At 58.4% G+C, this 16091-nt stretch overlaps 2 protein-coding genes across 2 annotated transcripts, besides 2 other annotated features; one reads left to right on the forward strand and one right to left on the reverse strand.

Annotated features, from left to right (window-relative positions):
• Nucleotides 1-234: part of a sequence feature (repetitive element) that runs on past the window's edge.
• A 291-nt stretch (nt 235-525) lies between these two features.
• On the reverse strand, nt 526-11406 carry CYME_CMQ420C (hypothetical protein; the record flags this gene model as incomplete). Its single annotated transcript, XM_005538238.1, has 1 exon — nt 526-11406. The coding sequence occupies one exon, from the start codon at nt 11404-11406 to the stop codon at nt 526-528; it is 10881 nt and encodes a 3626-aa protein (XP_005538295.1).
• Nucleotides 11407-12401: 995 nt separating this feature from the next.
• CYME_CMQ421C (mitochondrial ribosomal protein L4 precursor) lies at nt 12402-13817 on the forward strand (the record flags this gene model as incomplete). Its single annotated transcript, XM_005538239.1, has 1 exon — nt 12402-13817. The coding sequence occupies one exon, from the start codon at nt 12402-12404 to the stop codon at nt 13815-13817; it is 1416 nt and encodes a 471-aa protein (XP_005538296.1).
• A 261-nt stretch (nt 13818-14078) lies between these two features.
• Nucleotides 14079-16091: part of a sequence feature (possible transcribed region) that runs on past the window's edge.

The raw sequence follows: 16091 nt of genomic DNA on the forward strand, positions 1-16091 counted from the left end.
ATACGGAAGTGCGCGGTGCTGGAGAGAAGGCGTCCACAGCTGACACGAGAGCGCTTTGTTGGACAATTACTCAAAGCCGAACTATATGAGAAACAGTTGGAAGCAGTAGTAGGTGGCCGTTCCAAAAAGACCGGGAGACTTCTGCGCATCAGTTGTAGACGTTTCGTCTAGGGCGGGTTTCTCGCCACTACTGTGCACCGTTGGCAGGAACGCTTTTCTTTGGAAAGGCGTTTGATGGTGTACACGGATGCGTGCATGCGTGCGTGCATGCGTGCGCAACATCCCGCTCACAGTGAATACGCACAAAGCATTGTCGTTGTTCGCCGTGCAGTGCCGAGAATGCTGCACCGCTGCAACAGCAGTGCGCGTCTCTTGGCACTGCTAAGCGCGCTTCGCCTGCATGTCGCCCATACACCGTCGTTACGGACCCAGCGACTGCATCATGGGCGCTGCATTAGTGGCAAACCATCGGTGTCTGGTTCACCGCCAGGAAAGCAGAGTCACCCGCGCCTGCATGGGTGGCGTCTAGCGTCGACTTGCGGTCGCCGGCGATGCTTCGGTTGCCGCCAGCTGACGAAGCGCCTGCAACGGGCCCTGCATACGCACCCCATGGCGCTCCACACGGTCCGAGTCCGGAAAGAACGACAGAAAATGACGCAGCTGACCGTACCAAAACTTGACAAGCGGCGCGAGCGCTTCCGCGACCGTCTCATCATCCCGAATATACACCTGAAACACATCCCATTTGAAGATGTAACTGTAGCAGGTGAGCGCCAGTTGCAAAACCGTATCGCTCTGATCGCGCAGGGCGTAAAACACCAACTCATCCGTGCAGTAGTGTGCCTCGAAGAGCAACGCTGCGTACGCAATGGTGGCGCCCGCCGCCCCGCCAACGACACCAGTTGCGCGGCGGACGCGCTCGAGCCAGACGATCAGCGGTTCGCGCTCGTCGCGATCCTGGCCGTGCTGTCGAGCGCGAAGGCGATGCACCAGGTCGCCGGCACCGCGCTCGCTTGCCGTTACCGCCAGATGCATAGAATCGGTCCCGGCACCGGGGGTTCTCGGACGCTGGTACGGCGCCCAGAATGCCGCAAATTGGCAGAGGAAGCGACTGACCGTCTGTTCCAGCACATAGACGCGCGTTCGCGGCGGCGCAGCACTGAATTCGGGCACGGCGCTGCCGCTGCCGCTACCGCCACCAACATGCAAACGCAGCCGAATCCAGAAAAATTCACGGGGGCGTCTTCGGTTGTAGATGGAGCAGTGTTCTTCGATGTATTTCTCCGAGGGTGCTTGCTCGGCTACCACACTGAGCCGTGGCTCGATGGACAGCGTTCCTGGTTGTACCTCCGTGACCGCAAAGAACAGCGCCGAGGAGCGCAGCTCATACAAGTGATGAACTCCCGGTACCAGCGTTTCGATGAAAAGCTGCATGCTGGGCATCGGTTGCCACGCCAGATTCGGCACAGTGAATGAAACGTCGTTCGTTGAGACGCGAAGCTCCGGCGCATGGCACGCACATCGAATCTCGATGCACTCCTCGAAGTCTCGCACCAGGCGACAACTCACATAGAGATGGAACGTCCGCGTCACTACACTGCCGCAGAGCTGATCAGTCTCCGTCGATTCCGGTTCGGGTCGCAAGTACAGAAATACTCGGCGAGAGGAGGCTTTTTCAACCCAGACGCTGGTGACCTTGCGCAGCGCCAGATTGCTGGTGCTGAAGTGCAATTCGCTCCGAGATTGCGGATCCAGATCGTGGCGCAAGAGGAACTCCAGCGGCTGATCGCTCAAGTTTCGAATGCGTATCGACTTGTTTCGATAGACGTGGTGCAACATGACGGCACCATAGTCGATCTCTCGTGGACTGGTCTCGAAGATCGTCGACGCATCAGCTCGCTCGGCGACGACTTCCATGCGAACGCGCAAGAGCGCCAAGTTCGCTGGCGATTGGCGATCCGTGAATAACAAATACTCCTGGAAGAACCCCAAAGACTCCGGTTTCATGGTCAAGCAAATCGTCTGGCTGGGTCGTGTCCGTTCGAGAATACCACCCATGCGATCGAGCGCGAACCATTCGGTCGATTCCGGACGCGCACGCCGCCAGTGCGTCGGGACGCGATGAATCTTGTACTCGAGAACGTGCTCAGCAGTTGATGCGCTCGCCTCGCTCTCAGACTCGGGATCTACCGATGTGGATACAGGCATGCATCGTTGCAGCGGACGCTGCACGATGATGATTGTCCGTTGAATCGCTTGGCTCCCGAGTGGTACAACACCAGCGTCGAGTTCGTAGAGGTGCTCACCAATGTCAGCACAGCCGTGGAGACCGAATGTGCGCGGGCCCCGCTGTGGTGCTGTTTCGTCTGCGTCCACGCAGGTGGTGGTGGTGGCGGCGGCGGCTGCGGCGAAGACGTCGCCATGGGTCTCCGAATCATCGATCGCGGCCATTGGCTGCTCTGGTGCTGATAACGTATCCTTCGGATGCAAGCCGGGAGCAGTTGCAGCGTCGGAGGCCTCAGCGCTAAACGAAGCGCTGACCGGCTCTTGCTCGACACCGGCTTGCGCTGCTGCGCCAGTCGTGCACGAACTCGTCGCCAAAGTCGCAGCAGTCATGTCAGACTGCGGACTCGTCGCCAATGGCAGGCGCTCGGGGTGCCCCACGCGAGGCGCCGCAGCTTGTCGCTCACCGACGACAACCGGTTCCAGTGCCGCGGCGTCCGTGCGGGATTCGTGCGGCTCCTCTGCCGCCGCCAGTGGCACCGGTGACTGCTGCACACGATCATCGCGCGTTTGCAAGTCGTCCCGATTGGACGCTTCTCGTGCCTCGGATTGTGACGAGGCTCGCGTGTCGCTCATCATCATCATCATCATCATCGACGTTGTCGGTGGCGGTGGCGGTGCATCGGAAGTATCCGCGGGCACCATGACCTGTTGCATCGGCAGTGACCGCTTTCCTTGGTACACCGGGATGCGCTCCAGAGGGCCCGCCTCGGCGTCCTGTTTTCGTCGCAGAGCTAACTCAATCCAGGCGATCGGCTCCGAGTCGATGCCCAGATCCAGGCTTGGTGCTGCCGCAGCGGCCTCCGCGCCTCCGACCGAACAGCCCGCAACACGTTCATGCTCGGTTTCTTTGGGCGTCGCCACTACCGCCAGTTCGAACTTTTCACCACTGGCGAGCGTTAGCGAACGTAACGTCGCTGAACTGGCACGATCTTGGAGCACAAGGTCTCGATAGGGCCCGGTAGGTACCACGCTTGTCTGCCAAGTGACCTGAACATCACCACGAGCAGCCTCGGGAATGCTGATCGCCAACGTGCCGTGGCCTTGCTCATTGAGCAGTACCGGACTCGATTCCTGTATCAAGCGAACGGAGAACTGACCAACAATGCGGAGTTCCAGGTGCTCTTGCGGTTGCCAGACGTTCTCAATTGTCACCAGGAGCTCAAATGGACCAGCTCCCAGCGATAGCGCCGCTGGCCGCACCACGAGTGGTACCCAGACTTGCTCACCGGGCTCAAGTTGGCCTTCAAGGGCGCTCGCATCCGCTTCATGTAGCAACGACATGCGCGTCTGAGTCGGTACCAGTTGCGAGGTTGCAGCGGTCGCCGACGTCGATGCGGAGGCGCCCCTGCGATCCACGTCTGCCGAAGCGGCTTCGTGCGGGGGCACGCCCATACGCGTTCCGCTTGCGTATGCATCTCGAAGATCTTGCGCTACTGGTGGCGTCATGACGTCGGCACTGGCGCTGGGCGGCACGAGTGTCTCAGATTCGGCATCGGGATGAGGCGAGCTCCAAGTCGCCTGCGGCCGCCACGACGCCTCTAGCGAGGCTGCATGCCACGCATCAGGTGCGTCTTTGGAGACGTTGCCCCTAGTGCCATCAAAACGATGCTCAATGGCACTGGGCTCGAGGTGCGGCGTCTCCAGGGCCGGCCTCTGTTGCTCGTTTGGAACAGGGCTGGCTCCCGGGGGTCCCGCTTCGACCCCTGGCGGCAGTACCGAGAACGGCAAACGCCAACGTGCAGCGACTGCGCCCACGTTCCGAAGTAGAGCGTGCACCACCACGGGAGCGTTGCGCTGCGCGTACCCGATGGTGCCAATGTCGATCGTCGGGGTCACCAGGGCCATGCGCGCACAGCCGTATCGCAACGATACCGGAACGCTATCGAGATAGCGTCCGGCGAGCTGGGCCACAAGCAAGGCGCGTCGTTCGACGAGCGAGCCCTCGCGAAGCAGATCCCGTTCGCGTTCGTGGAGCAGCGACGGCACCAGCTGGTAGCGAAGCACCTCGGCCGGAACCGCTTCCCAGAACACGCCGTTGAGTCTCGGCTCTGTCAGATTCGGTAGCATCCGCGCTTCTTCTTCTTCTTCTTCTGCTGCTGCTGTTGCTGATGATGATGACAGCGGCGGCGAGTCCGAGCCACACGCAACATGCGGCCAGGGCCAGTGTTCAGGAAAGCCATCTACATACAGGCGAAATGAGACGCCTTGGGGTGTTGCTATGGTTGTTATTGCTGCTGCTGCTGCTGCTGCTGACGACGACGACGACGACGGCGAATCGTCGTTGATCCAGCGAATGTGCCAGTTGCCGGGACGCACTTGCCCCATCGTATCCGCTCGAAGCAGACAGGGCTCGTTAAGCTCCAGGTGCAGACGCGAGAGCCGACTATCCTGCTGCACTGCCGGCACCCGATGCACAAATACCAACTGCAAGTCGTAAGATCGACGCGAGTACGCCAGGTTCTCGAGGCGCACCCGTTGCTCGAGGAGCGCTGCTCGCCTGCAGTTACGCCACTCGAAGGTCAGCACATCTTGAGACTGGGGAGCGATGGTGATTTGCTGCTGAGCAAATACCAGAGATGGTTGTTGCTCGCAATCTTCGTCCTCGGGGGCGTCATCAGGCACGGCAGGATCAGGGCGTCGCTCATCAACAGTGACCTCCGAGCCAAGTTCCGAGCGCCCGAGATCGTCACCGGCAAAGGCGTGGAGCACGGAACGCTCTTCATATCGAAGTTGCAATCTGAGCGATAATCCATTGCTGAGATTACGAATTTGTAGTCGGCCTCGAGCACCAAAGCGGAACCAGGCAGTCTGGAACAGATGCGATAGGCCCGGACGCCGTTCCCCCGATCCAGTGACTCCATCTGCGATACCGGAACTAATACTTTGCTTCCCGTTGAGGTCCACAAGTGCTTGCAGCGTTGCAGTCGGCCACAGTGCAAGCAACTCGGGCGCCGGTCTAATCGGGTGTCGTTGTCGCAGTCCACGCCGCTGCTCTGCTGTGAACGCATGAGTATCCTGCACGTAATGAATCGTCGCGATCGCGTTCTCCTCTGTTGAGAACGCTTGCGTATCCTGCACATCATCAGTGGATTCCATCACACTGTCTGCAACTCGACCGCGTACACCTCTGTCGGCCTCTGTGACTGCAATCGGGCCCGTTACCCCGAGCACCAGCACCAGTGATCGCAAACACACTGGGTAGACGAATCCCGCCCGGGCCTTCAGTTTCACCGTAGCGATATCCACGAGCGCAGCTTGCGCACATCCAGCATCCAGGGACGCTTCGCTCTGGACTGGATCAGGGCGCCAGGCTCTCAGCAGGAGCCCCGCAACGAGCTCCCGAACAACCCCTGCATATAACTCAAGAATCGGAATGCGTGGTGCGAGACCCACGTGCACGGTAACCGTCGCGCCCGGTGCAACGCGGACTGCTCGCGGGAACGGTGTCTGCCGCATCGCGTCTGTGAAAAGCAGGATCTGTTTCGCCAGGTTGCTCCGAACCTGTAACATTAACGGTTCATCGCTTCTCGAGACAATCGTGAGGCTCCGCACCGCACACACACCACCCTGCTCGGGGTCGAGAGCGAGATCACCCCAATCCCACACGAGTACGGTCGAAGAGGCTCGTAGCGGCTCCGATGAAGGCGCCGCTTCCCTCTGAACACCAATCGATGATAGCTCGACGGCACTGGATTCCAACTGAGGCAGGTACAGCGCCCGACGAGGCAGCACATGACCCTGTACCCGAACACGCACCGTCTCAACTGGTGCAGTCGAGGCTGGCGAGGTGCCAACCCAGCCACCACCACCACCACCACCACTACCACCACTGTTCCCGCCGGAGCGTCCAGTGGCGTGCACGAGGCGACTCGCCGGAGCGCCCACCAAAGCCTCGGTCGCTGGTTGAAGCCAGGCGGTTACCACCAGCGTTCTCGATAGTGTACCCATGCGGTCGGGGCGAAAACTGAGGCGCACCTGGGCAACACCGTGCACGTCGACGGTACCGCGCATGGGACTCCAGAGCAGCGTGGCAGGAAGCGCCACCTGCGTATCCTCCAGCACCGAGAACGCAACCTTTCGATCAGAAACGTTCTGGATCGTCAGGCGGCTGGTCACCGTCTGACCGAGCGACACTTTGCCAAACGCGATCACCAGCGGTGATATCTGAATGAGTCGCGAGCTCCCTGTGCGCTCCACGCGTCTTGCGGTACTGGGCAGAACCGGTACCGTTTCCGCAAATGCAGGCCAACGTCCGGCGCTATCTGGTGACCCATTCCAGTCACTGGACACGGTGTCGTTGCATGCGCTCTCGTGCGCGGAGCTTCTCGTCGCCATCACGTCTTGTTCAGGGACGACGTTTGACGGAGCGTCGTCGCTCGTTGCCGTCGGTGGTACCGCAGGGTCCGAATCCCAGACCTCCATTGAACAGCAGATACATTGCTGCTCATCCCGATTACGTTGTTCAAACACACGCAGAGATACTTGTCGACGACCTCGTACGCCTGCAACCGACGTCAGCGACACAGCCAGACGAGCGACTTGACCAGGAGCAAGCGTAACGACCAAGCGCCCGGCATGAAGCGCGGTTGCTGCCCTGCGTGAAGCAGTAGGTGCCGCTCGAGGTCGCATCCCCGAGACACACGTCGATGCCTCGCGGACATTCTCCGGTGGCATCGAATGCGCTTCTGGAGCGTCCAGCTCGGTGACCGACTCACCTTGCGTCAGCGTTCTTGTCGATGAGTCCGCATCCTGCAACTGATGCGTTCGCTGCTGTGCGATTGCTGCACGGAGGCGCTCCACTTTTTCCGTCCGGCCCTTTCTTTCGGCGATACGGAGTTTCTGTTCCAGTGCCTCGATCGCTGCGTTGGTATCAAGGGACGTCTGCATCGATCCGGGTATAGCACCAGCACCAGCGAATAGCGCTTGTTCCTGCTCATGCGCCTGCGGCAGCATGGAAGCAGCAACAGATTCGGCTAGTGCCGCTTCGGCGACGCGTCCTCCACAGGCGCTGCGTTCGTTATCCGGGGTCTCGTGCGCTCGCGATTCCCCGTCGTACACTGACGAGTGAACCACAGACTCGGAAGGCGTTGCTGTTTCGGTTGCTTCCGTTCCTGGTCCGGGCAAGAACGCCGGCCGAGACTCACCAGGCTGCACGCGAATCGACATCGAGGACTCGAGAGCGTCCACCGCAAGCCACACCGTGGCTGTCGTCCGTTGATCAGCAGCGTCCTGCTCGATCACGAAGACACGCCGACGATCCGAGCAGTTCTGGAGCTGAAAGGAACGCCGTATGCCAGCACCGGGCGCTACTGCACACGATACGCTCCCAAAGTCGAGCTGCAGCGGTCGCACGACAAAATGGGTACGGCGGTGTACGAGTGCCTTCATGGTTACCGGATGGGCATCGCTGGGATCCAGCAGATTGACAATCCAGACACACTCCTCGAAGGCACCATGAAACGAAGGCCGAAATACGAAAGGAACTTCCTTGGCACTGAACGGCCGCAGAACTCCGCGCCGATCAGACCCAAAGTGCAAATAACTGCTATCCACAGAACCAGACTTGCGTACAGCGTAGAAAGCCGGCATCTCCGATACGTTCTGCAGAAGCAGCGTCTTAGATCGTTGCTCACCTGCGACGATACCCCCAAAGTTGATATGCGGCTGGGCAACTTCCATTCGAGAGATGCAAACCCGACCTCGCAGCACCAGCTCCCGTGGCGGCAAAGACGACGCATGCAGCCGTGTCGGTGTCAGCGGGAGACGACTTTGATCATAGTCCACGAGGTGCAGATAGAGGCGCTCCTCAAAAGGACGCAGTTTGGTGCGCAGTCGGCGGTCGGCGGCGTCGAACTGGATAACCACATAGAGGGTTGCCTCGGCGTTGGGCTCGATCTCCAGCTGCTGCTGTTGTATCCGTCGGAGCAGGCCTGCATCACACGCCTGGACCAGCGCTTGTGCGGGACGCAGCGACTCGCGAATAAAGTCTGCTTCTGCTTCGGCAGTCGAAAAGAAGGATGGAATGGCGGGCGGCATCCGCATCAGCTGCGCGAAAATGTCAGCGGCACGTAGACTCACTGGTGAGGTTTCGTTTCTACCCAGTTCGTTTGAGTCTGAGGTCTCCGACAGCGTCTCCTCATCTGAATCACTGGAAGCCTGTGATCGACGACGCCGAACTGTCTGCCGCAAACGGACGCTATGTCGATACCGACGACGATGATGACGAGACGGCTGCAGAAGCTGACTCGCGCCCGTTCGCGAGGCATCACTGGAGTGCTCACCCGCCGACGCATTTCGTACTGGTGTGCAGAGGCGCGTTCCGGTTGTCGTCGAATCAGCGGCTGCCGCTGTACCTGGAAGAGCCATCGCTTCCTCAGTGTGCTCAGTAGACTGTGTTTCGACGCCCGTGTTACGCCACTGGGTCCGTGCTCGAGAAGCAGGTGCCGCTGCTTCCGTCGCTTCCGTAGCCGTGCATGCCTCGTTGCCAGACGTGCGAGCCGAGCACTGCAGCTGCACACCGTCCGCTACGACATGCGCTGCAGGGGCAGGTGCCGCTGCCTCTGCATCCGCCAAGGCAGCGTGCGGTAGACAAGCTTCCGTTGGTAACGTCGCTGGTTGGCGTTGCTGTTCCGAAGCGTCCTTTTCGGAGATTGACGGGTGCGGTTGAGCGCGCTCGAACCGGGGATCCGCGAGCAGCTCCACATGCGGCCGTGCCGGGCAGGTAAAACCCAGGACAAGGCGCTTGTCGGTCAGGTTCCGCACCTGAAAAGCGCGAATGTACGCGTGACCAGCCACCACGTTCCCGTAATCAAGCTCATTCACCTGGGTGGAACGCTCGGTAGCAAGTCGGTAGAAGAGCGCGTGGTAGAGCACGCGAAAGCGGTCGACACAGTTCGCGCGTATCACCACGACATGTTCATCGCGAGGATTCCGCAAATTCAGTATCGTCAACTGTTTGCTATAGTCTGGATTCACACGATGCGGTGTAAAGTCGATCCGGAGATCATAGATCTGGCGAGGGCCAATGATAGGCTCAAGCGATGCCACCCGGAGCGACGTCGAGGAGAAGCGCACCGAGAGAAAGGCTGGGAGGTCGGCAAGGTTCACCACCTGCACAGACGTGGTCACTGTGGATTCCACGTAACAGTCGCCCAGGTGAATTTCCGTCGGATGCACCCGCACGAGTGACTCACTGACTCGCGCTCGTCCGTAGAGTATTTTGCGCTGGGCGAGTACCTCTCCGTCGTCGAGAGCGTCGCGTCCCGAAAGCGAACGAAAAGGCACAACCTCTTCACCAGAAGTTGCCGACGACGTGTTTGCGGCTGGCATCCAGGCAGCTGCACCAGCGGGTACGGTGCTGGGCGCGCAGGCGCTCCCGTCCAAGAGGTCGGACCTGAGCTCAGCGCCATTACCCTGCTGGTGCTGTTGTTGTTCGTACATGGTGCGTTCGCTGGCGCTTAGCGCGTGCAGCGACGCCCGTTCTGGAGCGCTCTGGAGGCCGGCATCTGGCGCGGATACCGCACTGTCGATTAGCGGCTCTTGCTGCTCGTCCCCGAGCGGAAAGCGACTCGCTGCAACTCGCGAGGCAGCGCTCCCAGTGCTCGTTCCGCAGACGCGATCGGATCCCAGCAAGCCGGTGTCATCGGTGTACCCCGCTGGTCCAGGGAAGACATGCTCGAGCACCTCGCTCGGTGAACCAGGAGTTGTCGCTTCTGATTCCATCGCAACTCGCTGCGCTCTGGTACGCTCTGGTACCTCGGACGTCCTGAGCATTACCCAGAACACCAGAGGGAAGCGCCTCTCCACAAAGCGTCCATCTACTGCGGCGATCACTGCCTGCGAGCGCAAAGGTGGTTGATAAACAATCCGAATGGGACGTGCCTCCTTTGCTGGGACCTCGACCGGTGCAACAGGTACAATGGACCAGCGGGCGGCTAGCTCTTGGTCCATGGATATCAGAATTGTAGCGTCAGTTGCACAGTTCTGCACAACAAGGTCGCGCGCAACTGTCGAGCCAGCGTACACGTCACCAAAGTCGAGTTCATCGATCGCCACACTCGCCGGTTGTTCAGCTAGGCGAAAAACGGCCAGCGTGGCCGGTTTCTGGATACCGCACAGGCAATGGATGGAGAGTAGCGCTTGATTCTCCGGATTTCTCCAGTTGAGGCACCGTACTGTATACTGGAAACGCCCGCATTCCGTAGCTTCCAAGGCAAAGCGCAATCGTCGGTACTGCAGACCGCCAATTCGGTGAGGTCCCGGCCCCAGAGGCACGCCACTCTCCAGGTCGGTGCACGTTAGACTGCCGCTCTTGGGTTGAATTTGTAAACTGAACTGGGTAGCCAGCTCACTTTGGTTCCAGAGAAGCACATCCTTGGCGGTCGTTGTTTGCGATACGGGCACCTCGAGCAGTAGCGTCTTCTCGACGCTGGGGCCTGACTCTATGCCTTGGGTCGCTTTCGCGTTGACGGGTGTAGCGGCATGCCGCAGGTCGCCACTAGACTGGTCCATGCGTCCACTGTTGTTGTCGGTAGGCGTTCGCGGACTCGCAGCGCCTGTTGCTCGCTCCTCCCCGCCGGTATCCCGTTGCAGCGGTGCGGTCGCGTCGGGCCGGCTGTCCAGCGTGAAGGTGAGCAAAGAACGAATAACACGGCCGTTCACAGGTAACGAGCAGAGCAACGTTCCGTCTGGTACAGATGTGAGGTTGATCAGGCCGTGTACGCGTTGGAAGCTGAAGCCAGCTTGCCGAACTAGTTCAGGTTTGACCTGTACGATTACGGGCAAAGGTTCCGTCTCTGCGGTTTTCGGAACTTGGAACGTTTCAGTCAAGTTCAGCTCGTGAAAGAGAGCGTTTTGCTGGGCATAGGGGACGTCCCAGTTGGCGTTCTCGCGCTGGAAACAGATGAACGGAGCTAGCGGGCCTTCTACGCTGATGCGCACCACCAGTGGCTCTGTCGGACTTGCTGCTCGTGTTCGCTGTAAGTGCACGAGAAAGAGCGTCGGTATTTCCGCGGTGAGCTCTCCGAGTTCCAGTACACGCTCCCTGAAGACCACTGGAACGTCGGGAGGTCGCTCTTGAGCCGATTCGCCAGCGGTTTTTGTAGCGCTTGCCATGAGCATCAGGATTTTTGTCGATACGCTGTCGTTGTACCAAGTCGTAGCGTCCACGACGCCTCGGGTAACTGCTCAACGGTCTGAGTGCGAAACGCAGCGACTTTTGCGCGCAAGGCGCTGCCAAAGAACCCAGTGCGAAGGTCGGGTTCGCCTTACGTAACCAATTAGCACGCTCACAACAGCGGTTCACAGTAAAACGCGTTCCGAAATAGAGTCCTCCGCGTTTCACGACTCGTCTGCGTTGGATGATGCGCTCAGTAGACGCTTGTTTACGAACTGCGTCTCATCATTGAGGTTACACGTTGGACAAGGAAAAGGTCGTCAGCGCGACGAAGTCAATGACCTCCTCAAAGTCTACCGGGTGTCTTGTTCTCTGGTGGACGCAAGTACGTCACACAACTTGACCAGTAAAGTACTGACCCTGGTACCGGTACCCGCGTCCAACGAACAGCGTAGTTGTTGTCGTCGTTGCCGCATTCGTACACAGCGGGCAGCGATCATCGACTGCAGATCGCGTCGCTTCGTGGCGAAGCCAGATGCCAAACGCTTGAAAAGCGGGCATTGTGTTTGCGTTTCAAGTGCCGATCTTGACAGTCTGGTGTCACTTGGGGAGCGTGGACTCGCTCGACTGTGCTCGATACAACAGCTGAACGCAGGAACCCTGCTGCCTGTGGAGACTGTGTGTGCGTCCACCACGAAACAGTCGGAGGCGTCCACTGCACCCGGGGGCACACCTGGAGCTCCCGGTGAATCGCTTCGTTCTTCTCGTTGCCAACGGTTTTACCGGTGATCTGGTTTCTACTGGGGCGTTCAGCGTAGTTTTCTGTAGAGCGTCGTGCTTCTCGGTGGTGCCTGGTGACGATTGCAGCGAGCTCGCGCCGGGGACGTTCCATAGTCTCTGGAGCGCACTGAGCGCCGCAGCCGACACGCTCCAGACCTGCTCCGGCAGTCCCGCAAAGATAACGTGCGACTTGTCGCCTTAAAATTTTCTCTGTGGCAATATGGTGCTACGATTCAAAGGATTGCACCGCGGAGCAGCCCGGGTACCCGTGTTTCGATTTGCGCAGCTGGCGACTGGCTGCCGCTCTCCGCGGCCACCGCAGTGCCTGTCCAGCGCTGCTGGACTTGCTGGGCTGCACCAGCGCTGCTTTCATACGACCGTCCTGTCGAGACAGCGCGGCACTCCGTTGCACCACGTGAGGCAGACTTTTCGCAACACCCCTGGGATGATGCATCCGCGGTGCCGCGCTCCGAGCGACAATACATACAGGCAGCGAGCCGCTTTCGCCACGCTATTCGAAACTCCGAAAAGACTTGTGCACGGGGATGTCAGCGCTACCCCAACACCCACGATAGCACCAGGGTCGATTCGTCTAGCGAGCGATCTCGAAAGGGATTCGAAGGTTCTTGTCTATAGATCACTGCATCGTTTCGAGCCGTCCTGTTTTGCTTCGGTATCCAGGGCGCTCTTGGATGCACCCTTTAGACCGGACGTTATCCACCGGGTGGTGCTCTACCAACGGGCCGCACAACGTCGAGGGACAGCGCATACCAAGACAAGAGCAGAAGTGTCCGGGTCTGGTCGAAAACCTTGGGCACAGAAAGGCACCGGAAGGGCCCGCGCGGGAAGTCTCCGTGCACCTCAGTTTCGGGGCGGAGGTGTTGCGCACGGCCCACGCGCTGATCGCATATGGGCTCAGAGACTACCCAAGAAGGTTCGCTGGCTCGGTTTGGCCTCTGCGCTTACACGACGTTTTCAAGAGGGACGTCTCTGGGTCCTGGAACGTTGGTGCAACGGGTCACCGCAAGAACATGCACCCACAAACATATGTCTGGATGTTTCGGATTCATCCGATACGCGTTCGAACGCGTCCACGGCTGCCGCTGACTCGACGGAGGATGCGCTAGCGGGGACTTCAACAACGAGACATCTGCAGCCTTCGGTAGCTTTGGTACATGCCGACCAGCTGGAACTCTTTCTGCGTGAGAGAGGATGGCGCTCACTGCTCATCATTGGTGCTAGTCTCCGAGATCGCTCTTCCGTCGATGACGCAGACAACGCTCAAAGCGTCAATATCACAAATAGATCAATCAGCTTTGCGGATCTAGACCCTGGTACTGCTGAGGGTCTCTGGGACCTCTGCGGGCGACTGGGTCGCGATAGCCTCTCAGAATGGCACCAACTTGAACGAGCAGCGAGAAACCTGGATGCGAATGTTCTGTTGCGCACGTCACTATCCGTGGGCGTGTACGACCTTGTGCGTTACCCGCACATCCTCATCACCGTGAATGCCTTGCGCGAACTGGAGTTGCGAATACGGGGTCAGTCTCGAGTGCTTGTCCAGGCAATGCGACTGGGCTCCCTGCGGTACGCGCTTCAACCGAGTTTGCGACAGGGATCGGTTGGAAAACCTTAGACGAAGGAAAAGCTATGGAAGAATTTGAGGTGTTCTCGGTGAAGCTGGTGCTTTCGGATGACCAATGCATGAGTGTGTGTGTGTTTGTTTTCGTAGAATGGTGCTCGTATGAGGGCAAGAGCAGCACCATGAACACGTTCCAGATGCAAGGCACGAACTCGGATCGCATGGACAATGCATCTGTATACTGCAGCATGATCATCTCGAAGTGGTAATCGAACGATGTTGACACGGTTGCAAACGCTAGAACGGCAACATCTCCTTTGCTTTTCTCGACGCACGTGCAGCGCCATGATGCCCATTGCGTATCTGACACCGCTTCCTCTGCTGCTTACTGTGCATCGTTTTCCGCACCATATGGACGACGCCGCTCGTAAGGCATTCGCGAGCGCCCGCGTAACTTGGACGAGGGAATGCGTCCACCAAGCGCAAGCGCTCCCTACGACTCTGTTTAAATGCCGTTGCTTGGAATAACCGCACATGCCGACGAGGAATCGCGGCACTAGAGGCCCGTGTCGAAGCACGGTCTCGGTTTGCGTGCTCAATAGAAACGCAACAAACGTGCCTTTCTTTTTTTGTGCTGGCTTTCCAGAACGCGATCAGGTCTGTGCCGCTGTTCCCGGGAAAGCGCACATCCCATCTTTTCCTGGTATGAGAAACAGGAGTTTCGTGGTGATGCGAAACGCAACAAACGTGCCTTTCTTTTTTTGTGCTGGCTTTCCAGAACGCGATCAGGTCTGTGCCGCTGTTCCCGGGAAAGCACACATCCCATCTTTTCCTGGTATGAGAAACAAGAGTTTCGTGGTGATGCGAAACGCAACAAACGTGCCTTTCTTTTTTTGTGCTGGCTTTCCAGAACGCGATCAGGTCTGTGCCGCTGTTCCCGGGAAAGCACACATCCCATCTTTTCCTGGTATGAGAAACAGGAGTTTCGTGGTGATGCGAAACGCAACGAACATGCCTTTCTTTTTTTGTGCTGGCTTTCCAGAACGCGATCAGGTCTGTGCCGCTGTGCCCGGGAAAGCGCACATCCCATCGTTTCCTGGTATGAGAAACAGGAGTTTCGTGGTGATGCGAAACGCAACAAACATGCCTTTCTTTTTTCGCACTGGCTTTCCAGAACGCGATCAGGTCTGTGCCGCTGTTCCCGGGAAAGCACACATCCCATCGTTTCCTGGTATGAGAAACAGGAGTTTCGTGGTGATGCGAAACGCAACAAACATGCCTTTCTTTTTTTTGTGCTGGCTTTCCAGAACGCGATCAGGTCTGTGCAGCTGTTCCCGGGAAAGCGCACATCCCATCGTTTCCTGGTATGAGAAACAGGAGTTTCGTGGTGATGCGAAACGCAACAAACGTGCCTTTCTTTTTTCGCACTGGCTTTCCAGAACGCGATCAGGTCTGTGCCGCTGTTCCCGGGAAAGCACACATCCCATCTTTTCCTGGTATGAGAAACAGGAGTTTCGTGGTGATGCGAAACGCAACGGCCGCAATACGGCCTCTACCTCCACCCGAACCAGATGAGAACGGGGTATTGCATTGCTCGCGCTGCTCCTGCCTTGAGATTTCTTACCGCCCGCTTCGTGGATATACAGCCTCTACATTTGCAATCCATGACAAAGCACTTTCGTATACATATGGAGTTGTAGGAGTCTCGGTCATGTTTTCGGAGTGCTTGTGTCGATCCGTTGCCGCTCGGGATTCGTCGTGCCATCGGATTGGAGCGGATTCACGACGACCTCGAACACGACTTTGTAAAATCGTCGATGACGTCATCAGAGTCGGACGTGAAAAAATCCACGCTTTTCGATTCCCTCAGTGCTCTATACGCAAACGACACACGCTTCAACTCGATCGTTCTGATTCAGGGCAATTCGTGGGCACGGCAATTCGTTCTGATGAATCGATGAGGAAAGAAAACTCGATGTCGTGCTTTGACGACTGGGTCACGAGCATATACCGAATGTTCATTGGGCTTCTCACGTCAATTCATCGATATCGTTCGAAAGAGAAATCCTCTTCTCTTTGTGGTCAACGATGAAGCGGCATTCTACAGCAGCAGCGTGAGACGTCTCAGAAGCTGCTCCCCGAGGCTTCCGTATCCTCTGTTTGCCTGGGTACGGGTCTTGGACGCAAACCAGAGTCACTACAGCGATCGATAGCTTTGGAGCGTGCGTCACCGCCTGGAACGACGAGCGTGCAGATGGGACGAAATGTCTCGACTAGTTCCGCAACCTGGGTTTTCCATCGGCTGCCTGTTTCATCGATGAGCTAAAT

Source organism: Cyanidioschyzon merolae, chromosome 17 (assembly GCF_000091205.1).
Source record: "Cyanidioschyzon merolae strain 10D DNA, chromosome 17, complete genome".
Taxonomy (NCBI): Eukaryota; Rhodophyta; class Bangiophyceae; order Cyanidiales; family Cyanidiaceae; genus Cyanidioschyzon; species Cyanidioschyzon merolae.